Consider the following 27,508-nt stretch of genomic DNA (forward strand, 5'->3'; position numbering starts at 1 on the left):
TGTTGACTTGACAATACATGGATCATTAGAGGAGGGATGGTGCTTTTATTTTCCTTTTGGAGCAAAATCAATCAATCAAAAATAAACTACAATAATATTCTCTGTATTTTTCTTGCAACAAATCTATTTCCAATAAAGTATCCAGCGCCAGTCCTGTTTGATCACATCACCTTTTTATTGTGTTTTTATGTAGTGACAGTATGGCTTCTTGAATATTTTCAGTCTCTATTATTGTGAGAATAGAGGTAACTGAGGTAATTACACAAAAGCAGGAAATAACCCAGCTGACCCTTCAGTGAACCAGTAAATACAGACTCCTGCTGGGTACCCAAGAACTCTTCAAGGGCCAAAGCTTTATTTTAATTTTAGAGGAGATCCCATGTTTATTTGTTTTTTTTATAGTTCGAAAATAAACAGCTAGATGAACTTTTCTTTATGACAACATCCAGTGTGTAATGAAAGGGTTATGTATAAATTTTCCCAAGCTTAATGCACTTAAATGGGAAGCTGTGTGGGCTAAATGTCGGTGTGAGGCTATAATAATACATATGAACTATAATTTTAAGAAAATGTTTCAAATTATGGGGACATCCACTGTGTAAACACACACGCAAACGGTCCAGTTTCAATTCCCAGCTGTACAAACCATCCGTGACCATTTAACGAGTTGGTGGCAGCCTTGGACAAGAATCGAGTCTTTGGCGAGGCAAAACTCGATTTCCCATGATTCTTTGTTCCAGTCCGCAGTGATGTGGGGTGTGGTGATGGTTGAATGACTGTGTATGTGGGGGTGAGGGGGGTGTGCAAGAAGGAAGCTCTGTCTCTCCGGACGGACCGAGAGCTGCAAATCCACCTCGGAGCATCTCTGCGCGGAGTACGGGAGGATGCGGACAGCGGTCTGCGGCGGAGCTGCACGCCAAGGACGATATGCGTGTGATGTCTGAACTGATTTGTGTCATTACCGGCGTTGTTGGATCTTTTCTTTTTTCATAGGACTGCAATGGAGCGTCGATCCAAAGCGTGAGAGGTGCTGGTCGTCCGTCTGCTTATAGGCTCATTCACGCACAATAAGCCAAGGAAACTGGCTGTTACACACAGTGGCAATTCATCATCTGTATTGGTAAATATCTGTGTCTATGCTATTTGGCACTGTGGCTGTTTTCCATTGTGATATGACCAAGAAGCCATAATGATTTTTTTTAAATGAATGATTTAAAGAAACACATGCAGTTAACAGACGGGATATATGCTCATTAAGGACTTCAGAGGGCTTTGTGGACTTAGATAATACACATTTTCCTTTTTTGTTGTTTGCAACGAGTAACAGAAGCCAGTCATGTCAAAGAACAAGAGCAGTGAGTCAGTGAAGGTGGTAGTTCGATGCCGCCCTTTGAGCCGGAAAGAGGAGTCCAATGGGCCTGCAGGGGGAATAGTGCAGATGGACCTACGGCTGGGACAAGTAATCCTCAGAAACCCTCGTGCACCACCAAGCGAGCCCCAGAAAACATTCACATTTGATGCAGTGTATGATGCAAACTCCAAACAGCGAGAGCTGTATGACGAGAGCGTGCGGCCGCTGATAGATTCAGTGCTGGGAGGGTTTAATGGCACCATATTTGCCTATGGGCAGACCGGAACTGGGAAGACATACACCATGCAGGGAGCGTGGCTGGACCCAGAGAGACGAGGTGTGATTCCCAATGCCTTTGACCATATCTTCACACACATCTCCCGCTCCCAATCTGACAAGCAATACCTAGTGCGGGCGTCCTACCTCGAGATCTACCGAGAGGAGGTTCGGGATCTTCTTGACCCCAATCATGGCAATGCTAGAGCCCTGGAGCTCAGAGAAAATCCAGACACTGGTGTGTATGTTCAAGATCTCACATCCTGTGTCTGCAAGAGCATCAAGGAGATCGAGGAGGTGATGAATGTGGGCAATCAGGCGAGGGCGGTTGGGGCAACAGACATGAATGAACATTCGTCCAGGTCCCACGCTTTGTTTTTGATCACTGTGGAGTGCAGTCAGCCTGGGCCAGATGGGAGGAAACATATACGGGTTGGACGCCTTAACTTGGTGGACCTGGCTGGCAGCGAGCGGCAGGCCAAGACCGGTGTCCAGGGCGAGCGCCTGAAAGAGGCCGCCAAGATCAACCTTTCCCTGTCAGCACTGGGAAATGTTATCTCCGCTTTGGCAGATGGGCGCAGCGGACATGTGCCGTACCGGGACTCCAAGCTTACCCGGCTGTTACAGGACTCTTTGGGCGGGAATGCTAAGACTGTTATGGTTGCCACACTTGGCCCGGCCCCTCAGCACTACGACGAGACTCTCACAACCCTTCGGTACGCCAACCGGGCCAAGAACATCCAGAACCAGCCCAGAGTCAACGAGGACCCCAAGGATGCTCTGTTGCGGGAGTTCCAGAGAGAGATTGCTCGCCTCAGGGCCCAGCTCAACCACAGGAAGTGGAGGAGCAAACAGAAGAGTGAGCAGGTGGAGGACGAGAGCTGGGACGGAGACCAGGAGAAAGAGATTGAGGATGAAGAGGACGAAGAGGTCGAGAAGGAGGGAGAGGACTACATGAAGCTGGAGGAGCAGCGGCTAGAGAGGGAGAAGGAGGCCATTAGAGGAGACCAGGACTTGATTCCTGACGAGAAGCAGAAACTGCTGGGAGAGAAAGAGAGGATGATGGTGGATCTGAGGAAGGAACAGGAAGCCACAGAACAGCTGACCGCCAAGTACAAGGTGAGTCCAGCCAGGTGGTTTGCTTCTTTTTGTTAAATTCTTCCTGTCTTTCTTTGTTCCTTATTTGCTTTCTTTCTTCTTTTATTCATTCCAGACAAACACACACAAAAGACAAATCGAATAGTAAATTCTGAGGCCATAAAGGAACAGAGCAGGAGATAAAACAGTGAAAACAAAAACTAGAAACAAATGGTGAAAGTGTGGAGAGATGCCAAAAGTCCACAGATGATGTTAGATGGTGCTACGCATTGTATTGGTGCAGAAATTCTCTGCATTAAATTAAATAAAAAGTAATAGAAATACAACAAATTTATTGGAAAAGTTAGTGGTTAAAGAATTACAAATCACAAAAAAGACGTTTAATAAAACACTTTCTATTCATTTATTTTGGACTTTAAGATCTATTTTGTTAAAATATACATGTAATTGATCTTTTCTCCCTGATAATGTTAGCAGAAGCTCTTTGATATTGCACAGTGATGATTTCTGAGAGTATACTGGCGACTTGCCCAGGGTGTATGCCTCAATAACAGCTGGGCTAGGCTCCAGTGTCCCCGTGACTCTTAAGTGGCTAAGCGGTTAAGAAAATGCGTTGATCGATGATTTAACAGTTTTACGATTTATTTGAATAAATGTTAACCCCTCTTTTTGAATGTCATCTTAATGTTTGTTTTAAAATAGAAGAAAAGAATCCGCTTATTTTAGGTTTGACGTTGTATTTCAGAGGGCCATACTCTCTCAGAAAAAGGACATCTAAAGTCAAACATGACACACATGGTGCTGAAGTGTGGTAATCGGTAAATTTGATGGACATGACAGATTGTTTTACAGGCCTGAATATCCAAAGACTCGCTGGAGACACACTTCTTGAGATTCATTAACACAGTGTTGGATTTGATTGATTTTTCTCTGTGGTTGTTGGATTGAGATGGTCCGTGGGCTGATTCGGACTGAGGGTCGTATTTTGCCCATGTCTCCTTTGACCCTTACTCTAATCCCAAATATCATAACACAAGGCCAAACTCTGACCTTAACATACACTAAAATTTAATCCGAAAGTTTTAACCAAACAAACATCCATCTGCAGCTGTGCTTCAGAGTTAGAACCGGAGTAAATGTGCTAACCCACAGGTGTCGAACTCCTGGCCTTGAGGGCCGGTGTCCTGCAGGTTTTAGATGTGTCCTTGATCCAACACAGCTGATTCAAATGGCTAAATGACCTCCTCAACATGTCTTTAAGTTCTCCAAGGTCTGGTAATGAACTAATCATTTGATTCAGGTGTGTTGACCCAGGGTGAGATCTAAAACGCCGGCTCTCGAGGCCTGGAGTTCTACACCCCTTTGCTAACCTTTACTAAGTGTTCTTATTAGTGGCCCTGTAGTATAGTATATAATTCAGTACATAGTACATAATTTAGTGTAGTACAAAATTTCCCCTAGGGATCAATAAAATATTCTGATTCTGGTTCTGATTCTGTAGTGTAGCATTTTACACCTTTGCCTAACAAGCAAAGGATCCAGTTCCCTTTGGCGTTGCATCAGGAAGGCCATCTCTTCTTCTACAAATGTCGTCACTACTACTGCTACTGGTTTGAGCGTTCTATTAGAGTTAAATTAGATTAATTGAGTAATATATAAAAACATGAATATCAAATAAATTTGTCATTGTATTTTTTTTTTTGTAATAAAAGGACCTAATTAAGCCCAGTCTGTTTAATTGCTGCACTATCAGCTTCCTGTATTGCTGTACTCTTCCATAGTTTGTGTTTATTATCCTCAGGTTTGTTTTAAACATTTACTGCTAATCTGATTGCTTAGAACAATGTATAGAACCAGCGCAGTCTCACAGCAGTTTATGAAATAGTCATTAAAATTAATATTTTATACTTTTAAAAGGCTAAAGGTTTGGATGCGGAAGGGTTGGTATTGTGGTGAATCATTTCACTGCTCATACACTGCAGACTACAGTTTGGTTAGGCAATAAAAATACTGTTTTGGGTTTAGAAAACAATCATGGTTTGGGTTTAAATACGGTTGTTACCCTCTTTCAAAGCTACATTTTTTCGGTTGCAATGGTGATGCATACCCTCTAATGTGTCAACACATGTGCTGCACACAGAAACAGGTACTCCTGCTTCCTCCCACAGTCAAAAGACACATGTTTAGTTAACTGGTGGTTGTGAGTGTGACTGGTTGTCTGTCTGTCTTAGCACTGTACCCCGCTGCCTTCCTGTCAATGACAGCTCGAATAGGCCCTTTCATGACCCTGAGTTGGATTGGTGGTTAAGAAGACTGATGGATGAACACTTTCAAAATAGTGCTGACTGTCACAAAAAAATGAATGTCTGTCAGATTGTCTGTCAGTGCACAGATACAAACGGGTTGGGGGGTTTTTTGTGATTATTTCAATTTTGTGATGAGACTGAGCTGCTAGGACTCTGCTGCTCTGTATGCTGCATTGTAAAAGCTGTTTTGTAGTCTGAGTACACAGTCAGCTTGTTAACGCCTCAATGTGACCTTCAAAGACACAGATTAGTGTACTCATACTCTGCAGTCTGTATTTAGAATGTGCCAGTATGATGGTTTCACTTGAAATACAAACATTTCTACAAATATTTGCTCTGATATTGCTGATTAGACTCCTATAGCTATAGCTGCTGTTACTATAGTCTTTTCCTTCTCAGATTACACTTATTAAACCAGTCAGATCTCTTTAAATCTTCATTTAGGACTATTAATAGCTGTGCATAGATGTGTTTTCCCACATAGCGCCCTGTATCCACAGTTTGGTCTGATGTCTCTCATATGTCCCGACAGGCACTGGAGCCACTGAAGCTTAAAATGTCAGCTCTCTCTTTGCTATAATCACACACGCCATCACACAGCCTGCAATCAAGACTGAGTCAGAGCTGCATTAATTAGTTGCTCTGATTCATGGGCATATCCAGTCAATAAGTCACTCGTGCAGAATGACTGAATGACTCGCTCTATAATACTTTAGCTGCAGTCTCTCGACCATCCAACACGAGACACTGCCAGATCAGCTTACTGATCAGCCCGAGGGCATGGAGTGAGGAAACGAGAGGAGGGCAGAGACATTTTCAGTGTTTCTTCTAGGCGAGCAATAGAAGGGCAGTATGATGTAGGTTTGCATTTGAAGGAAAAACCTTTCTCGACTGTTATCAGTTTGTGAGATTCTGTGTATTCTAGGAGTAATATTAATGGTGTAGTTTGAATTTTTGATGTTTCCACTTTCTCTCAGCCTACAAGCGATCCTCTAAAAGCTCTCACAGCAGGGGTGTTAACTTGATGCATTCAGCAGTGGGTTAAAAAATATTCAGTGTAGGCGGAAAGAGAGCAGTAAGAGCGGTAGCAGCAATTGGAGAAGTGTAATAACAGAGAAAGAAAGGGTTTTTACAGATTTACAAAGGTTATAATTATCCCCAAGAATCCAAACAAAACTGATGTGCATGGACAAATTGATCCATTTTACCTATATGTGGATTTCTTCCATGTAGGCAAAGCAGCTAAAGTCAATATATGACAACCCAATAGCCATATTGTTGCAAAAAAAAAACCATAAAAAGTTGCTAATATATTGGAATACAGGCAAACAATAATTTTGAATAGTTGCTGCCGAACATCGTCGTGCAGTGGTGGCTCTTAAATTAAAGAAAATCTTATTGAGTGAAAGATTTTTTTGAACCAAAGGGTTTGTATTATTGTCCAGTAAACCATAGACTATATACAGAAGATATGCAAGTGCGCTCACACGCACAGACAGAAGAGCACACCCCAACATTTTAGTGCCCTCTATATAGCCACCCCTATGAAAACATTCTGGAGGCACCCCTGCCCTCACAACACAGATCGTCTGCTTCTTTTAGGCATCTCAGTGCATTCCTTCGCATGTTTTGGCTTCTGTCACTTCCACAGCTGTTCCGTCCCGTTATTATCTGTTATTGTTGCTCAGGATCACTGTACATTATGGCCATTTCCATCTGAGTTTTTGGAGTGAAACCATTCTTGGATAAGAGGGTGGGGCTAGCTTAATTAGCCATATTATTGTAAATCCATTGCAATGCAATGAAAAGCACCAACAGCACAAAAACAGTCAAGATGTGCAGTTTAGTGACTCAAATTATTGCACATCAAGCCCAAAAGACAGCTAGCAAAAAGGAAACGGTGTAAATGTGTTCTAATATAAATTATCCTATCCATACAGCCCAAGATTTCATCTTGTTGAGTTGCTAATGAAATCTTTTAATGTTTTTTCATGTGGAAAACATCTCAGCACTTATGCAAATTTGAAGCAGAATGTATTTCCAGAGTTTTATTTCATGGACTCAGCTGCACAAGCTCAAAACGAAAAATCCTTGAAACAGCCAGAGTGCTTATACTCCACTTTTACGAGCAGAGTAAACATGTTCATTTTTGCCTCGTTTCTACTGTTTGGCAGTTTGTGATTGAAGGTCTGAGGTGTAGGAAGTCCCACGAGACATAGCCAAATGTATATTTGTCTGCTGATCACAGCACTTTCATTTGAATCTCCGCATGAGGCTTCTCATATTTCTCCTTGTTGTTCTCCAAACAGCCATGAGATGAAATCTGTTTAGTGCTAAATTGTATGAAATTTTCTGTCTGTGTACACAGTTTAGATTGTCATTGGCTCTTTCTGTATGTTTGATGGTGACTGGGTGGTTGCCGAGTGATGAGAATGAGAAACTCCCCTTGGGGAGGAAGATGATTAAGGGTAAGAAGTATTTCCTGCCTTTGATGCATCAGAAAGAAGGAAACCTGATATACCCCACAGCAAACAAGATGAAGGTTAATTTGTTTGCTCCAACAAATGGTAAAATCTAACAGATAACTGTGGCGGTAGATAAAACCTGAAAAAAGAGCTCCATTGTTGTCCAAAAATAGTAAAAAACAAAAAAACATATAAACGACACCGCTCCACTCGGTCACATGGTTTTGTTAATACCATGAGCAGAAACATGAACACTGTTGACAAGTTTTACGCCATCAGTTCATGACTCAATTTAAAAGTAAATTAAATTATGTGACTTTACACCACTATTTAGTCTAATCTTTTCTCTGCGCTGAGCTTGAGAGCTCATGAGGTTACATTAATTTATGATGTAGTTCAGCCCTTGCAGATGCCTCATGCATGGTCAAAAAACAATAATTTAAAGTTCATTAATATACACCACAGATGGGCTTTTTATTGCTACTCCTGTTAATTTTCATCCAAAGGCATGACTTTTGCGACATCAGGTCTGAACAGTCTCTATAAACACGAGCAGATTGCACAATGTGCCAATGTGAAAATATCCACAATAACACAAAAATCTGTCATGATTCAAGGAAAGATCCGTGGATCCATTTTCTCCAGCTGAGGCTGAGGCTGAGGCGTTCGCAGGTCAGCCGAGCCGAGAGATGTAATCTCCCCAGTTTGTCCTCGGTCTCCCCGGGGGTTCCTCCACACTTAAGGAAAGATATCCCTTTAAACCATATAAAGGATAAACACTCACTTAACTAACAAGAATAGATAATGATTCATCAGTAGTTTTTAAAACATTACATAATCCCTCCTTACGCTTTAATTTATTACACTACATTAAATATATCTGGGTTTTAGTTTGACATCTTTTTCAAGGATTTAATTAGTGAAACTGTTCCCCAGATTATTCGGCACTGACAATAACAGGCTCTTTCAGCTGTAAAGCAGCTGAGTGGATGTTATTATAGAGAATAAATATGGTGGTGTTTGTTGTGTTTATGGTTATTGTTTCCAGTAGCTACATCAGACAGAGCAGTCTTTGTATTATTTGCACAAGAGCACAACTCTAATGTTCCCTATCATAGATAAAATATAGATGATGTTGACCTCTTTATCTAATTTAGTCTCATTTAAAATAATAAAAACAAATAAAATAAAATCATAAAAAATATAAATAGCAAATGTTTCTGTTGCTCTAAATTTTGTAGAAACTAGAATTTATCATGCATTTTTTTATATGATCCCCTTGCTCCTTACCCACCTAAGTACCCTGGCCCAGCTTCCTTTTTATTGGCTGAGGCTGACATTAACCTGCCAATCGCAGAAGGTTGCCTGAAGTGTTCTTTTTTTCCTTCTGCTCTCCGGTTCAATGAGAGACAGGTTACTAGGCAGAGAGACAGAGAGAAAAGGCAACAGACTAGAGATGGAGCAGTGGAAATGTGCTCTGGAATAGCCAATTATAGATAAAATGAGATGGTAATGCAATAGAGTTCCTCTCTGCTTGTGTCTCTGTCTCCCTCGCACACTCTCGTCCGCCCAGTTAAAACACACACAACAAAAAGAAGTAGGTCAGAAACCAGCCTTGTGTTGGGTCAGCTGGTGCTTCTGCAGGGTGCTGTTAGCTAACTGGCCTCCAAGGTACAGCGCTCCATCTGTGGATTGTGCTGTGACGTTGGTGCAACTGTTGTAGAACTTTTTTGTGCCCTGCTGGAGGTGCTGCCAGGTTTAATTTACGTGGTCATATTTAATGTGTGACATCCTGTTAGGTCTGCAGGTCATGATATGAGGATGTGTGTCCACGTCATGCTCTTGTTTTCACCATTTTCCTCTTGTGCTGGGAGAAAAGCTGAGGTGGGACTGAACTGACAGACTCGCCAAAGGCACGAGAAAAATATTCAACTTTATGATCTGTCAAAACCACGAGAAATCAGGAAGAAATGGTCTATAAATCTATTTTATTTTCACTTCATTATTCAGTCATGGTTTAATTATGGGCAAAATTAGAGGTTAACTCTGCATTTGTGGTGATGCTAGATTATCTTCTTTGCTGAACGTTTTTCCACCATCGGTGAGCGACTCTGCTGTGTGTCTGGGTGTGCACAGTGAGACTAAACAACAATTAGTTAGAAGAACAACAGGCATAAATAGAAAAAAAAGGGGGAAAGGGCGCTTGAGCACTCCCAAAAAGAGTCTAAACTCGCCTATGATAGCCGACCTTTCTCTTTATGCTTGAAGTAAGAAACTTCTTGTCTTCTTTGCTTCACTCTCAACACTAAAGGGTTTTTTGGGGGGTTGATTGTAGTATTGGGGCAAGAACCCCCAGCTGCCCTGCAATGGAATGTGACTGTGTGAATTTTTTAACTTGGGTGAATTATGCTGTTAGTAAGAAAGTGTTTTGAGTCCTCAAACAGCGTAGAAAAGCACAGTATAAGTACAAGTCCATTTACGATTTGTGTTCAGGCCACACATTGCGCGGGAGGATAAAGCTACCCTAATAGGTGCATGTAACCCCATCCACAGGCAGATGAAAAGATGAGAGTCACCAGCCTTAGTGTATCTTTTATATAGAGACTTTTCTGAGAAGTCATCTGCATGTCCTGGTAGAAAAGCAAGCGTAAAGGTCCCCTGTGAAGGTTTCCTAGAGTGATTTCCAATTAAAAGCATTCAGCTTCATTCAAGAAGCAGTCAAATGCAGCTTTGCTCTTGAATATTACACAAAAATCCTGAATACTGAAGTCCAGACCAGAGTCACAAACCTACAGATCCAGTTAGACATGTTGTTTTCATTGGGCTGGTCACCACTCTATCACAGGGCTAACGCTGTCCTGGTAAAGAGCTGGGTGTGAAGGTGAACCTGTGTCTGCTACATTAGTGTTTTTTGGATATATATGTGATTATCATTCACTAATTTACCTCTCTTTTAGTCTTTATTCTTTAACCAAGAGACCTGGTTACCCAATTAGTTTTTTAGCCAGTAGGGCAACTTCAAAACTGTTTAAATTCTTTAAAATGAATTAACTTAAAAAGGTTTTTATAACAGTATTCACCCACATTTTATGGGCTTGTTTTATTTGGTACAACAGCCTCTGAAGTGTGAACGGGCACCTGTGCCTCACAGCTGCATCTTTAGCATTTTAACAGGAAGTCATCGCTTTCTGTGTCTAAGCTGCTTTGTCACAACAATTAGCCAGATGTGCATATTTGATTGAATGAATTTTGATTATATATCAAATATAGCAAATGACTAAATGTATCATTTATGCCTCGAGTTTAATGTTATCTCGCTTGGCATTAATAAGAAAATATCATCAGTGTGTAATGTTATTAAAAATGAGGAATAAAAGTGTTCAGGATGCAGTCAGGTTGTAGACTGGTCTCTAGGACAGGACCTTAGGCGCTCATTGAGTCCTCTTATCATACATCACCTTTCCCTCTAACATTTGACCGTCATAATGTGTCTAATAAAGTGGCTGTTTTCTCTCCCTTTACCTCCAGTTAGGTTCACATTACTCTGATATTTTTTACCTGCCTAAGCAGAGTGCAGCTTTGGATTCATGCTGTTATGAAACAGTGAGCTGCTGTCGAGAGCTTCATGGCATCATGCAGCAGCTTCTCTTCAGGAGGCTGCTGTGATCGACCCTCATGTGAACTATTCTTAGATCCAGTTTTCTGGGTCAAAACTGCAGAGTCTCTCCTCTACCTACCGCCTCTTTCATCGGTGCTCTCGTAATTTTTTCTGCCCTTCTGGTTTCATGTTTCTGTTAGTTTTTGAAATATATTAAATCTACCTGAACCAGCTTTAAATTGATGTTTTAAAAAAAAGTTCAGGTTGTTTCATCTTCAGAAGAAGCAGTCTCGCCTGTAGATAGCATTACAGATAGACCTTGATGCCACCATTTGTTTGTTCTGTTTTCAAGGCTGAAGATGATTCTTCCATCATCACCATCTTGAAGGTCACTTTTCAGACCAGGAAGCTACAGCCGCCTTTTATACTGTCTGTTGTTTCACCCCACCGGGCATTTAAGCTGCTCTTCTCGAGTCACGATTCTCTCATGTTTATATTTTTTTCTTCTTGCTTCAAATTGGAAATTTAAGGTTTTGCAAGTCTTGCGAACTTAAATCTTTCCTTCTCTTTAGGTTCTTTCTATAGCCTCGTCTTCCCTGAAAAAACCTACTAAAATCCTAACCCATGAACCCATCCTTTCACAATATGTGATGTTCAAAGTAACCTTCAAACTAACATTCATCAAAAACTATTTCCTTTTCCCCCTATAAATAAATATATTTTATTTCCTCAACACACATGCAGTAAGGTAAGTTTCAGACCTCCCCCTTTGATGGATTAGACCTCAGAGCAAGTTAATACAGCAGTGATTATTGCAGACTGTCTCATCTGCTAGTACAGCTGGTAATTTTATGCATGCTGCTTTCTCTGAAAAGCAGCGCTGCAAATTGGACAATTTCACACATCTCCATTGTAAATGTGTGAAATTAAAGAAATCACCACCAGTAACTGCAAATTTAGAGCAAACTGGAGTTTATGCTTGTGTTAACAGAACATTTTATTAGCACAGTCTGATCTCAAGAGTGTGAATCCACCAAGTGGAATCTAAGAATAAAAACTTGTCCATGGCAAGATGCCCAGATAAAGTCTGTGTTGGGAAACACTGGGCTCTTTCTCTGTTGGCACTCTTGATCTTTTGATCCCTTTTGTAGGAAACTTAAAATAGACTTTGCATCGTCAGGCATTGTGAGAAACAGTGGAGGACAACCTAGCCCGGAGCAGGGTAATAACTGAAACTCGTACCTCGTGCTTATACTTTGTAGCTCATTTCGCATAAGCGTGAACTAATTTATCCCACTGCAGCTTTCTACTCTGTTCTTTGTTATCACAGGAAATTGATGTGCATTAAGTTTGGTCCTCCATCCTGCCAGCTGAAGTTCAGCCAATCAGAGCGCGTGGTCACCAACAATACCAGCGGCCTCATGGGAACTATAGATACACACATACATGTGCATGCACACACTGTATGTGCATATCAGCTTTCCACAGTATCCGTTTAGGGATCAAAAATTTATTTTACAAACATGCGCACAAACACACACACACACACACAGATACCACACATGCAGCTTTATGGATAGAATAATGGCGTATCCTGTTTGCATAGCTGCCTTCCTGTTAAATTAGAGGAAAGGCCTGAACAGACTTACAGAGGCCTGTGTGTGTGTGTGTGTGTGTGTGTGTGTGTGTGTGTGTGTGTGTGTGTGTGTGTGTGTGTGTGTGTGTGTGTGTGTGTGTGTGTGTGTGTGTGTGTGTGTGTGTGTGGGAGGCTGATAACTGCACAAGCTCATCTCTGCTCTACATCTTTCAGCATGGAAGGCAGCATCACTGAAATATTGATGAACCAACTGTGTGTGTCCATGTCTGTTTTCATGTGTGTCTGTTTGGCTACGCGAAGGTGGCATGTGTGTCGCTAGAGAAAACATTCACCGAGAGAGAGAAATGTCTGCACGTACACATCAAATATTAAATATATGTTATCTCACACGGCACAGAAAGTGAAAATTGGATTTTAAGAGGTACAAGTAATGTAATATTTTGCTAATATGATGTTGTATGAATTCCATAGATATTAAATAATGAATTTAAGCACTTAAAGACATGTTGGGTCAAAATTAGTCCAAAACGTACCTCTACATGCATTTGCTTTATTTTAAAGACAGCAGTTAGCTTATGCTAGTGTCAGTGCATAGTTTAGTGGTTAACACACTTGGTTGGCAGGTGGAAGGTTGCTGGTTTGTTTCCCAAAAACTGAGTTTTGTCAGGAGGTGCATCGGAGGTAAAAACTGCCAAATCAAGCCTGCGGAGCAACCTGTTTTACAGTTGCACCTACTTTTTGCTCACTGTAGTCGCCGTTGTGACTGGTTGTCTGCCAAAAAGTGTTTTTCAATGTTTCTGTTTTGTTGTTTTTAATGTAAAATAGTTTTACTTATATTGGTGAATACACAGCAATGAACAGGATTTATGAGGGGTTATAATATAAAATAAAGAAATTACACTATTTTGTGAGCTTCTTTATGATTCTACATGTGATTGTACCTACATTATAATCTGTAATGTCCCTTGGGTCACTTAAAGTATGTTTACAGTGTTACTATAAATGGTTCTCTTTCATATAGATGTACCAGAAGAGACATAATCTCTTTATTTGTAAGCTTTAGTCCCAGTGGTACAAGTATCACTACACACGCTCAAATCTTTAAAGACTTTTTAGGCATTTTGAAGTTTTATATTTGCTTTCCAGATATCAGTTAGCGTAGTTAAGAGTAACAGAAAGTAACTAAAACTCGCAAATGAACTTATTATTTAGATAATTTTAGTAGATTTACTAAAGAAGAAACTACAGAAAGCTGAACTAGAGCTTAAGAGAGATCTTGACCCTAGGCAGGAATAAGTCAAGTGAGTTTTATTTATACAGCACATTTGAAAACACACAAATAGACCCAAAGCCCTTTACAGACAGACCAATTTGTAATCCAGCTCTCAAGAACTCGGGCCAAAGCACATCGCTTTCAGGACTGATTTGCTGTCTTTTCTTCAAGCAGCTGCATTTTTCTCAAAATGTTGAAGTCTTGCTTAAATCTTCCTGCAAAAATCTGCTGCAGGTTTGAGCATGAAAGAAATGCCACAGTAAATTTGTTGTACTCCTCTTGATATAAGGTGGCAGGTACATGCTGCACAATTTTACAGCTCAAATATTTTTATCATCACCCTCTTTTCTCCTGATAAAGTATAGATTTAAAAGCTTGGATTGACAGTGTACAGTGTTTTTTTTTTTATCATCTACATTAATATGTATCAACAAATAGGAACCTTTGAGGAAAATTATTGTCAAATATGAATATCTGTGTCTTTTATTGTGAAAATGTATGGCCTAAACAGAAAGACAGGTCAAATCACAAAATAAATTTGTATTTGTTTCTGCTTTGTTTGTATTCCAGCAAAATAGACAGATGTCCTGCTGATTGTAAGGCATTTACTGAATCTGTGTCCTGTCTTTGAAGGATGCAGTTGATGAGGGATGGATGTCAAACTGTAATAGGATTTGAGGCTTCAAGTCGTGGCAGTTTAAGTGGTTTTTGCATCGACCGGGACTAATGTGAAACAGATTCTTCGATATATCCCGGCCTACGCTGCTCGCTGTTTTTCATACTCAATTGTCTTCTTCTTTTTACTTCTCTTTTCTTCTGCGTGTGTGTCTGCCCACTAGGATTTCTGTCTTTCTGCTGCACAGACCTGTTGTCGTCACATTATATTTATAGCCCAGGCTCCCAGCGGGCCCCGGCCTCGCTGTCATTGGCTGGCTGATGCTGATGAGCCAGCTCAATGTGCAACACTTCCCATTCTCTTCACTTTCCCATCAGCAAGTGGATCAGTCACAGCCAGAAGAATCTGAGCAGACACTTATGGGCAGATCATATATCCATAAATAAGTATGCAGGCTGGCACTCATATGCGCTCTCAAATACATTTCTAAATGCTTCAGTTTTCTTCTTCGGCATCCTCCTGCAGACTCCGCTGCTTCCCACAATGTTTCTTTAAACTTTGCAGTTTCTGGTAATTTTGCTGTGAGATAAACAACCAGCTATCGGCACTGTGATAGCTTGTCACTGCGATTGAAAGCAACCTGTCTCCAAACAGTTGCAGTCCAACTTGGATTAACTGCATTCACTTCCAGGTTGATTGGCAAAGCTTTGCTAATTACTGCTGCCCAGTTTATAAACACAGGCAGCCAACACAATGCAATAAATTTGAGTCTGTCTGCACAGATGAGTGCAGCTTGTCTCTTTGCAAAAGGGGACTCGACTTAGCTGGCATTCTGGTTATATTCATATAGAAAAGCAAGGTCACCCTGTGCCTGTGTTATTTTGCAGTTAGACTGCCATTCCTGCAGCAACTATCACACTATCTATAAACTTCTGGCTGCTGAAATTACAAGTTTATTGCACACAATCACACCTGCTGTTTCCCCGAGTGTTGCTGTGGTATAAATTATGTTAAGGCTTAAAGTGAGACGTGAGTGATGTTTTGTCTTGTTTAGCATTAAATTGTACTGAAAGAGAGTCTACTGTATCGAGCTGCTGTTCAGTTTCTCCAGTATATTTTGCTTAAGCCTTGTTTAGCACTAGCTATTTATGATAAAAGTCATTTATAGTCGTATCTTGTTAGCCAACATAGCATGCTTACATTAACCTTAACTGCGCTGCGTGTGTTTACTTGTACTACTCGTGTTGCAGGGACAAAAATCGGAATCTTTGTTTATCATCATTTAATTTTAGGACCAAGATTTGACTCAAGATTAGTATAAGGTTAGGTTGTGACTAAGGTTTGGCACATATTGTTATTGATTATGGTTTGGATAAATCATAAAAGGAGTGTAAGTCAAAATGATGTCCTTTAAAGTGATGGAAAGGCTTTGTGTGTGAGACTGAAACCTTGATCTGCCTGGATGTCTGGAAACAGAATCATGACTCCAGTGAGTCGACAGTCATCTGAGTGAAGGTCATTTGGCTTCCACCCTGAGTCATCGTCCTCCTCCCCACGACCTCTTCCTGTTTTCCTGCCTTCTTTGTATCAGCTTTAATCAGAAAAGTTAACTCGAAGATTTAAAAGTCCTTTTAACCATAACCATGACTTTTCTTTCTTAGCGTTTAAATGTATTGAATTTATTTATTGAACATGTATATTGCAAAGATTGAAAAGTTTGGTCAGAAGATAATGACGGGATTGTTTTGCTTTCAAGTCTCTACAGGTCACCTGCTTGTGACAAAAGTGAAGACAGCATCACCTTTGGTTTTCTTAGGCCGGTCACTCCTGGGAACGTTCACCACTGTTTTCTCCATTTGTGGATAATGGCTCTCACCAGTTTTTACTGGAGTTCTAAAGCCTTAGAAATGGCTTTGTAGCCCTTTCCAGACTGATAGATGTCAGTAACTTTGTTTGTCATCTGTTCTTGAGTTTCTCTGGATTGTTGCATGATGTCTGTCTGACTTTACTTTGTCAGACAAGTTCTATTGAAGTGACTTCTTGATTCAGCAGGTCTGGCAGTAATCAGTCCTGAGTGTGGCTCGTAAAACTGAACTAAAACATGTGGTTAACCACATTGAATTCATCATTAATCATTTAAAAACTGCATTTTAGATTTATTTCTGTCTAGTATTAAAGTTAGTTTGATGATCTGAAACTTAAATGTGAGAAAAATGCAAAAGAACTAAAAAATCAGGAAGAGACCAAATACTTTTTCACAGCACTGTAGGTCTTATTGGTAGAAATGCTTTCTTAAGTTCACATAAAGGATGCCGCTGCACTGTTTTCTTCATTTTCATCATAACAGCTGATGGAAATATTGTTCTCGTCCCAGTGCGACACTCATTTTTTTCTGCGCTTTAAATGTTATTTTGATTTAAGGCGCATTTATGCGCAGTATACACCAACATTGTTCCAATTTAATTGGATGTTGTTATATCTGTTAGATCTGTGAATGGGTGTAATTGGGGTTTGACACAGTTTTATGAACCCACTGAGGCTCACAGTGGAGCTTTTTATAATCAGCAGACAACAATTTGCCACAAACCCCTCCCCCCAGCGCCCAATTGTAAAGCGTGCCTTCCAGTGTGAAAAACTCACTTGTATTGGGCTAATAAGCAGAAAACAGGTAGCTTTTGTTACTTAATTATCTGACGGTAACTTCTGAACCCTCTCAAGTCCTGCAGCCCTCACCATCCAGTCTCATTAATTTACTCCTTTTCTTTTGTCAGTTACTGCAGTAAACTGAGTTTCAAGTTTTCTGGGAGATTTTAAAAACTGTTAGAAACAACTGGCACAATTAAAGGGACGATTATAATGAACCATTTTAAATGGAGATTTTACTGAAAAATATTTATGAATGAGGGCCAGCGTGTGATTAGTCTCTGCTCAGGCATAAAGAGGAACACATTAAACACTTTCATCAGTGCTTGTCACGTGTCTGTACAGAGCACAGTAATTTCTATTTTTGTCTTGACTTTGTGAATGCAATAACTCGAGAATGAGGTGACGCAGAGTTTTCAAATCCATACCACAGGTGCATCTGCTAGGAGACTGAACACTGGCACCAGTATTTTTTTAATTGTTAGTAAGGTGGCTCTAAAATTTGTTGCCACCAGCTGTATTTGTTAAAGTTAAGAAGGCTTAGTGTGTAATTATTGGGAGAGGAGAAGGGTTGCTAATGGAGAGAAATGCTGCCTGGGCAAGTATGTAATATATCAGTGTGAACTGCGGATGAATGAAATGTGCAAGCACCTGTGGGAAGCACTTTGACGGTTCTGGATTTAGATTTAAATGTTTTTGCAATTTTGAATCAAGCTAAAACGTGATTTTGCTTTACAAGATTAGTGCGTGATGAATGAGACAGACTCAAACTTTGAGTTAAATCCAAAATGTCAAGTGGCCGTTTAAGTCACCGACGTTTCACATCGTAAAGACTGTGTGTAAGGGATCCAGCTAGCCTGTCAGGGAGGGCAGACATAGAATGCATGAGAGGGAAAATCCCTGACATGAATCAGCCCTTTAATGAAGCTGAAAGAATATGACAGAACACAAAGCACAGCGAACCGGTCGCTCACGGACACATTCACGCAGCAAACACAAAGACAGCTCAAAACAAAGAGGCTTTCTGTGGAAACCTGCTGCAGACGCATCCCCTCTGAAGGACTCCACTGTCCTCTGCTTGGGTGTAAGAGTGTGTTTTCGTGCTCACCCATACAACCCATTGGAGAGCGAAAACCATATAGCCTGCACAGAGTTGCCACATGCACACACTGTCTTTTTGTAATCTGGAATGTGACCAATGCATTGTCTGTCTGTGGGAGCTTATTTCCGTTTTCCTCTCTTCCTGTATTTCCTTGTTACTTAAATCGTCCTTTAGAGCAAGGAGGCAGATAATGACAAGAACATGTGCAATTTTCATAACTTGAAAATTGCATCACTGTGACTCCAGACCTTTAATCTCTGCAGTAACTAGAAAAGCTGTAATCAGAGGCTCGAAATGATATTGAGTTTGGAACAGTCAAGTAAAGACATACATGATACTTGTAACTTACATATTCTCATATAAGAAAAAGTAGAAATTAAAGCAATAAAAGTAAGGAGGGCAAGGAAAGGAGCAGGAAATAAAACCAAAAGAAGACACAAGAGAAAAAAACCTTCAAAGTAAAATAAGAAGTAACTAAAAGACATAACTGACGCTGCAACATGAAGAATACACTGAAGTAAGAATAACACCAGAGACCGGGGAGCACCGACTCCTGGATCAACTAGGAACAACAACAAAAACTACAGAATACCAGGGCCATGACACTGTCCCTGTACAAACGTTACAACAAAGCAGTGTGCAGGCATTATTAATTATTGTTGGTTAAGATCAAAGCTTAAGAGATCAACAGAGCTATTACAATGAATCCTAATGGGGGTATGAGTATGTGCACAAAATATCAAGTCCATCCATCTGTGGTTGAAAAACTAGATCTGACGCATTCATGCTTTGCATTGCATTCTGGCATTTGCACAACATTGAACTAAAATGAAGACAGATTTGGCATGTTCACCTTATTTCTTGTCTCAAAGGCTTTCACAGGTCTGCAAACGAGTCACTGTGGTTGTTTGGGTTGGAAACAAGACTCCAAAAGAAGCGTTAGTCTGACTGGGAGAAGCTCAATACGTGTGCAATTGTAGGAGGACATGTAACCATCAATGGCACTAGAGGATAGTCAAAGTCAGCTTTATTGTGCTTTCTTGGCCAGGTAACCCCTGAAAAGGAGATGTTAATCTCAATGAATGTCTTTGCTAAATACATTAAAGTGGTTATCGCTCATCATTACCTTTAGAAAATCAACAAGAAGGTGCCAACATATTTTACACTGTAACTTTGCACTGCTTTACTTTGACACGCTTTGTGATTCTGCAGAGTTTCAGCAGAGCTCAGCTTGTTGTCGCGTGTCGTCATGTCGATGCTAAGCTGCCAGCGTCCGTCTGCCTCATCAGCACAAAGTCTGCACTGACGAACACGCACAAAGACCCAATTGTTTAATGTCCAGATGAACTTATCTTGACCTCGCAGAGGTTCAAAAGCAAAGAAGTAAAACTCTCTAGTTCTTCTTTTCCATTAGCGTTCAATTTTTGTCAGCAAGGGTTGACGTCAGCTGAAATTTCTATATTAAGCCTTTGATTTATATTAATAACGGGGTTTATACCTGCTAATATACACTATTGTTTTGTGTTGTATTGTTTGGGCAAATGTTAAAAGAGCACCACAAAAGTAATAATAAGGAAAACACAGATCTACTGTGATCCAGTTAGTATCAATTTACAGCAAGCAATTAACATAATTAGTAGTTGGCATTAGCTGTTACTGAGTATAAACAGTGATCTAGAGGCACATTAAATGCTGCTTAAATGTAAGCTTCTTACCCCTTTTGAACACATTATTTATCCATCCTCTTCAGTGTCGCAGGGGGCTTGAGCAACTTTCAGCCACCATAGGGAGGGAGGAAAAGTACACCCTGGAAAGGTTACTAGTTGTCACCAAGCCAACACATAGAGACAGTGAATCATTTACCTTCAAATTCACACCTATGATTTAGATTAACCTATGGAAACTGGGAGAAAGCTGGAGTACCTGGAGAGAAACCACGTGAACAGAGGGAGAACGTGCAAACTCCACACTGAAAGGCTTCAAATGGTGGTGTTGAACTCAGGACCTTCTTGCTATGAGGCAACAGTGCTAACCGCCACGCTGCTGTATTTATAGTAATAAATACACATTATTTATTACTATTGAGGATGTTTTTCTAATGATGTTTAATAGCAAAAACTGTTTTTCCACTTTCATTTTTAACAGTGTGCTTGTTTAAACTTTAGCTGTATAGTGACTTTTTGATGTGACATTAAATACAGAACCCTGCAGGATGTGTGGCATTTGACGGAGAATATAAAGCATATAATAAAGTAGCTTCAGAAATATTAATCAAAATGTTGTTTGTTTTTTCAGGCGATGGAGAGCAAGCTGCTGGTCGGTGGAAAGAACATCATAGATCACACCAATGAGCAGCAGAAGATGCTGGAGATAAAACGGCAGGAGATAGCAGAGCAGGTAAAGCGTTTTTTTTGCAGTAGTACACTAATTTACTCAGTACAGCTGCACAGTTCATACTTCAGGCATACATTTAAAACCTTAGGAGAAATCTTTTCTGCAGCAGTTTGTTTAACATTTACAGTAATTAGTGTTTTCTGCAGCCTGAATTGATAAAAACACTCCAGAGCTGTGGAGAATCCACAAAGGAACAGGGTGATATTTGCATTCTGCTTTCAGACGCGTAAGGAGCGCGAGATCCAGCAGCAAGTGTTGATTCAGGATGAAGAGACGCTGGAACTGAGAGAGACTTTCACTTCTCTGCAGCAGGAGGTTGAAGCCAAGACAAAGAAACTCAAGAAGGTAAAATATCCTGATGATGCAGAAAAAAATCTGATGCACACAAGTAGAAATACAGTAGATATCCTCATTTCTACTCTCGCACACACTTTTGCAAAAGAGGTAATAGACATAGTAGTATAGGTGTGTTTTAACGTGCACACACTTACAGACCTTCCCTTTTTGTTCCTAATGTGAGAATGTCCCTCTTTACCCCCTTCTTTCCCTTTGACCTTTGACCTGGATCACAAATGACCCCTTGACTTGGACACTCGCTTCGTTCGGACACACACTTAAATTTCAGTACCTCAAGGTTTGTCCTGCCGTCCCTTTCCCTCCCTCCCTCCCTCCCTATCTGCCATTTTTACGTATTCATGCTTTCTGCACTAACCTCAGTCTTCCTTCACTTCAAATCCCCCAGTAACTCACTAAACCTCTCCCTCACCAGTGCAAACACCGAACCTATTACATCCTTCCCCTCTCTTTCCGCGTCCCTATCTCGCTGCACGGATGCGACCAGCAGGACTAACACCGAGTGGCCCGTTGTGCGAGTGCGGGCGACAATGTAGCTAATGATCCTTTGCTGATCTTTGCTGCCCTGATTCCCAAACGTGGGTCCATCTACTCCTCTCACACTGCATGATGCCGTCAGTCTGAAGAAAAGAGGGGGTGTTTTTCACGCTGTGCATTCAAAACTCAGTGGGCAGTCCGTAAAGCTCAGTGACTACAAAAATGTCACTGACACCTTGTTTGCTGGAAAAGAAAAAAAAAAACACTACTGCAGAATTCTATTTCTCAAAATAGCCAATGATAATTTTTTTTCCTTCCAAAGTCATTATTTAATGATCACCTGAGAAGTTGATCATGTTAAATGTTAAGTTGGAGTAATGATTGTAGCTAATGTAAAAAAAAGAAAAAAAGATTGCCACGGTTACCTGTAGTTTTTCATGTTTGTCTACAAATACTCGCTGATACTCACCCAGCAGTAGGGTAGCGTTGAGGCACAGCATTTATTTTGAAGGTGAACGTTCTCCATGTTCTTAATTTAACTGCAGCTTGGAGAGTAGCTGGACAGTGCTCTCACTGCTGTTCAAACAGTAGCAATATGCTAGCGACCTGAGCATTCACTGGATGAGGAATACACATTTTTCCTTAGGAACATGTGTCACAGTTTGTTGTGTTAACTGAAGCAATTCACTGAAATCAAAGTAATTTCAAGCTTAAAGAGATTTTCAGGGACAAAAGGACATATTATCATGGTTTAGCAGAGAGGTGGAAGCAACTGCATACAAGTGCATGACATAAAGCAAAGAGCAAGCTTTACTCCAAAGCTGATAAGTCAACAAAACTAAATGATAAAAGGTGAAACCTAGTTAGCACTGAAGCAAAAAGGCTAGAGGAACAGCAGGAAAAACAAACTTCCGGGGATATTACAGCTAACACTAAAAATCAGGATGGAGACTGGGAAAGACAGAAACACTGCAAAACCAACAGGGACCAGAATTCAGTGATAAAAGCACTTTTAGCCACATTTTTCTTAGCATAAGAAGAGAGTGAGAGTACCTTTCTGTAATGTAACATTAAGGCTTCAGCTTTGAAGTCTAAATTTAACTGTCAAATCCAATTTCTGGCGGTTTTTAAAGGTATTTAAATTTTTTAAGCTAGCATCTGTGAAAATCTGTCCTAAAATTGAGATTTGCCCCAGATGCTTCTTATTGATTTGACTTTTTTTTGGGGGGGGGGGGTTGCTCTGCGTGTCCGAGCTGCAGAGCCTGCAGTGTCATGATTCACAGCTGAAGTCAGGATTCGCCTTTATGTTTGAAGCCTCGGGTGAAGTCAAAGAATGAACAGTGTGAAATCTCAGGAGGAACCAGGAGGAGGAATTAGAGGAGGAGAGCTCCCATTGGCTGGCCTGTTCACCAGACACCAGCGCCTCCAGTGCTGTTGCTATGGGCAACCAAGCTGCAGCAAGTTGTAGACCAGTCCATCTTCACTGGGAACCTCAGGCCTGATTGCTCCTCTCGCTTGCATGTCTTTGTCGTTTCTTCCAGCTGTACGCCAAGCTCCAGGCAATCAAAGTAGAGATCAAGGACGTGAACGACGAGCACGTGAGGAGCAGACAGGAGCTCGAGCAAACTCAGAACGAGCTCACCAGAGAGCTCAAGTTCAAGTGAGTCAACCACAAATCACAAAGAGTGCTCAAAAATCACCACATACAGTACGGGATTCTTCAAAGCAATACGCCCCATTTAAAGATCAAACATAAGGCCAGGGGGCCAGCATTGGCCTGGCAAAGACCCCATTCTGGTCCGCAGACTTCACAGTCACTCATAATACACCAAAATAGTTAAGTAATAGATAAACAATTAAATGACAGAAAAGTTCCTGTTTTTTACTCTGCAATATGAAAATTTTGGTTAAAAAACAAAAAGAAAATTTTCATTCATCATCAAAAAAACCCCCTAACTAACTACAGGACAGTAATTTTATACATGTATCATGTAGAAATTGCGCCTCTTTATCTTATGTTAAAAATATCTCAGGGATTAAACGTATAATTAAACATCTTTAGAGTGATAGAAATGGCAGTTTCACTCGTCTCATCATCAAAATGGGCTGTACGTGGCCATTGATGTAAAATGACTGTGACATCCCTCATTTAAATAGTTACTTCCTTTGCAGACTGAGTGTTTACACTAAATAAAAAATTGTGTTAGGCTTTTACCGGCTGTCTTTTATTCTATGCAAAAGTACGGCTGCAAGGTAAGCAGTTAAGAAATGCTTTTACTTGAAATCTGTTCTTGCAGAGGTAGGGGTCTGTTTTTTTTGCCAAACTCAGTACTTTTACAGTTTTGCTAACAGTTTTTTTCTTCTTTTTGTTTGCTCCCCTGCTGCGTAAACCTTTCTTCATTGTCAGAAGTCTACATGTCTCATTATGCTTTTCAAAAAGAGCCCTGCTAGCAGCTGTGATAGCCAGATGCTCTTTCTTCTTTTCCTTTTTTAAAATTTCTCTAAGCAGTGAAAGTGCTTTGTAATAGTATTGTAATAAGACCATAAAATATTTGTTAATCTTTTCTTTTAAACTTGTTTTTGTGCAGCCAGTTAAATAGCTAAGTTATGTTGATTTGAAGAAACAGCTAAACCCATAAAAAAGCTTCTAATCAAGAGTTCATTTATCAGGAGGTTTAGTGTTTATGAGTAAAAAAGACTTTACAAATTCAAAGAAAATCATTTTTTCTGTTTAAAATGTGAAAAGTATACAAATAAACCCCTAAAATCTTACTCATAGTGCATTTGCTATTACAACCACATGACTCCAGACTTGTATATGATATAAACCATTACTTCTTGCATCACTCTGTGTTGTGAACACGCAGGTATCTGATCATAGAGAACTTCATCCCGCCCGAGGAGAAGAATAAGATAATGAACAGGCTGGTCTTTGACCCTGAGGAAGACCAGTGGAAGTTCCAGTCACTTGTTCCTGCTGAAAGGTCAGCGTCTGTTTTCGATGTAAAAGAATAAACTCTTAAATTTAGTCAGGCTTTAGTTTAGATCTCTGGGCGCCGTGCATCATATGATTATCTCTTCTTTTCATCTTCTTCCGCTGCTGTTTGAGTGGCATCCTCCTTTTTCTGGCGTTTTTGGTGTTTTGAGAATTGATTCCAGATTGGGTTTTTGTGTGTCTCATTGATCCCGACTTTTCTTCCGTTCAGTAAATCCTCGCAGATGAAGAAAAGGCCAGCATCTGCAGTCGGATACAAACGACCCATCAGCCAGTATGCCAGGGTTGCCATAGCAATGGGAGGTCATTCCAGATACAGGGTAAGTGTCTGTGTGTGTGATGACTTGGCATCCTTTTGAGGACATAAAACAAGCCCACAAATATAAATCATTAAATTTTAATGTAAAGAAGTATGGTTTTGTTTTTTTTTGTTTTTTCATAAATCTTTATTCTGAATGTTATTTAATTAATTATGTAAATTTTTATTTCCATTATAGGTCAGTCAGTTTATATTCTGTTTAATTTGTCCTTTTGGATCCTGAAAGACTAAATATCAGTTTTTCAGTTTTAAAGATTTCAGGCGTGATTTACTCTTATAGTTTTGAATATTTCCTAGTAATGGTATTTTAACCATCTGTCAAGGTCAAAGTCAGACTTAAGACTCATTGAAATATAAAAACCAACACTAAACATGAACAATAAAAAACATACTGGAATCTTAAGGCACTGGAAATTGAAGGAACTAGAATCCAAGTGGCAAAAATATCATGACGATCTCAGGATCATGACATTACTTTCTTTTTTTTTTGTTGCTTTGCTTATAAAAAACCCTTAACTATAAAAATGCACCATACTTTATTAAAGCATTTGCTATGAAATTAATGGACTCAGCTTTTACTAGAGTAACACAGCATTCAGTAAAAGTCACCGAGAGCTACTTAGCCATTGAATGAACCTCCCAGCAAGCAGTTTTTGTGCTGATGTTAATGCCAGAGCAGCTTTCTCTGCAATTAAGTACTGACTTGTTGCAGTGGGGGCATCCTATTAAAGTACCATGGTCAAAGTTTCTTTGCAATAACAAATGTTTATAAAGGCAGATTGAACGGCTAGTTTCTTGATTTTATACACCTGTTGTTAAGGGGCTGAAAACACTTTTTTTCAATACTTTGATCCATATAATGTGTTACTAACTGTAGATAATGTTTTCATAATGTTTTCAGGCTGAGAACATCATGTTTCTGGAGCTGGACATGACTCCTCCAAACACCGCCTCAGTCGATTGCTCGAAGGATGGAGAACCGAACCAAAGTCCCTCGGTGGACAGCTCGCCCACCAAGGAGAAAGGCGTTCGAAAGTCCCAGTCTTGGTGAGGTCAAATTAATGCAGCCTCTTCTCATATAAATAAAACAGATGTTGTCTTTCTTTATTGGCATACACTTACTGCACGTTGCTGCTGCTGCTGCTCAGATGTTTCTACATCTGGAAATAGAGCTGAGAATACTTTGTCATATTTGTGTTTGAAACCCGCTTCCACTGTTCAGCCTGTGCATGTGACCTGTGAACTGTAAATGGTTTAGCATCAGAGCATCTCTACAGTAAATGGGATTATTCAGGATTAGCCACACCCTCTTGCCCTAATCTGATGGTTTATCTGTCATTTTCTCAGCTGCATAATCTCAATAATCTGTGATTGTACATATTATACATATATTATACAACTTTTGTTTTTTGTTTTTTCAGGTGTCACACTCCAAAATCCATGACTTCCTCCCCTTCTAATGTGTCCTTGGCAGCATGTCACACTGCCACACCCGCAGCGGCACAGTAAAGCTTTAATGAAGAGAGCTTTTTTTTATTGCCATTATTATTATTATTATTTATTTGATCTCTCAACATCAACTTCCTCTTTTGGCCAGTGGCCGCCTTACAGACTTCTCAGTGAGGCCCACTGCTGGGACACAAACACACCACCACCACCTCTGCTGAAAGCTGACAGACTTCATGGAAATGATCTTCTGGCAGGAAACTACATGACCATATGAACCTCAGAAACTCTGTATAAATCAGTTCCTCCAGTTCCTCCTCCGGCAGAGCCCTTTCCTCTTTTGCATGTCAGATCATCTCTGAAAACAGCTGGCTGCAGTGCTGAACTGCCCAGACTGTTGTGTGTGTGTGTCTGTGTGTTTGTGTGTGTCTGTTGTGTACAAAGCGCCGTATGATTGCCTGTTTGTGTTTCTAGTCATGACCACTGCAGATTTAAAGGTGAAGGTTTCATGTATTCTGGATTTTTCAAAGCAGGTTTGGTCTGTTTTCTATGTAGAAGTTGGACTTCATCGTCAGAGAGTTTATGTCAGTGTTGGCTTTTTGAAATGAGTACACACACAAAAATAAGAATATACGATGTGTACTGTTGTTGGTCAGACGAGGTGCTCAAGACCTGAATGATGACCGTTGTCATTCCTGTTGCCTCCCATCATTTATCTGTCCCCCTGCAGTGTCTAATTTAAATGAAATGTCTTAAAAACTAATGTAATTAAAATGAAGAACACGAGGCATGTCACACTGTCAGAATTATTTTACTGGGATTTTAATTCAACAAACAAACACGGATGGGCGGATGGTGACCAGATCCCAGCAAACTAAATGTGGGACAAACACGACGTTTTGTCTGGGACAAACAATGCTGGCAGGACGTCAAATATATTACATTAACGTGCAAATATTCCAGGTCTTTTGTCAAGTAAATAAGAATTAAATAAGGCCGAAGTGGTCTAATATAATAGTCTTTATATGCTCCTGTATCCTCTGTTATTTCAGCGCCTCCTCTGTGTGGTAATAGTCTTAGTGTTTCAGTAGAGATGCATCCATTTTAACAATTTGTTTGCAATTTTTTGCCCATTATGACATAAATATACTGTGCAAAACTCTAACACAACAGCCAAACGCTCTATTTCTCAGTATAA

At 40.2% G+C, this 27,508-nt stretch overlaps 1 protein-coding gene across 1 annotated transcript; it reads left to right on the forward strand.

Annotated features, from left to right (window-relative positions):
* The first annotated feature begins 784 nt into the window (after positions 1–784).
* On the forward strand, positions 785–27,096 carry kif3ca (kinesin family member 3Ca). The gene is made up of 9 exons (XM_026194005.2): positions 785–2,746; positions 20,621–20,722; positions 20,942–21,064; positions 23,092–23,210; positions 24,418–24,534; positions 24,757–24,865; positions 25,766–25,911; positions 26,286–26,369; positions 26,462–27,096. The coding sequence occupies exons 1-9, from the start codon at positions 1,337–1,339 to the stop codon at positions 26,529–26,531; spliced, it is 2,280 nt and encodes a 759-aa protein (XP_026049790.1). The 5' UTR covers positions 785–1,336; the 3' UTR covers positions 26,532–27,096.
* Positions 27,097–27,508: the final 412 nt, after the last annotated feature.

Source organism: Astatotilapia calliptera, chromosome 15 (genome assembly GCF_964374335.1).
Source record: "Astatotilapia calliptera chromosome 15, fAstCal68.1, whole genome shotgun sequence".
Lineage (NCBI taxonomy): Eukaryota > Metazoa > Chordata > Actinopteri > Cichliformes > Cichlidae > Astatotilapia > Astatotilapia calliptera.

Coding starts and splice junctions, on each gene's coding strand:
- kif3ca (XM_026194005.2), top strand. CDS start 1,337: ATGTCAAAGAACAAGAGCAGTGAGTCAGTGAAGGTGGTAGTTCGATGC. Junction 21,065..23,091: donor AGACAAAGAAACTCAAGAAG/GTAAAATATCCT, acceptor CGTTTCTTCCAG/CTGTACGCCAAGCTCCAGGC. Junction 24,535..24,756: donor TCACTTGTTCCTGCTGAAAG/GTCAGCGTCTGT, acceptor TCTTCCGTTCAG/TAAATCCTCGCAGATGAAGA.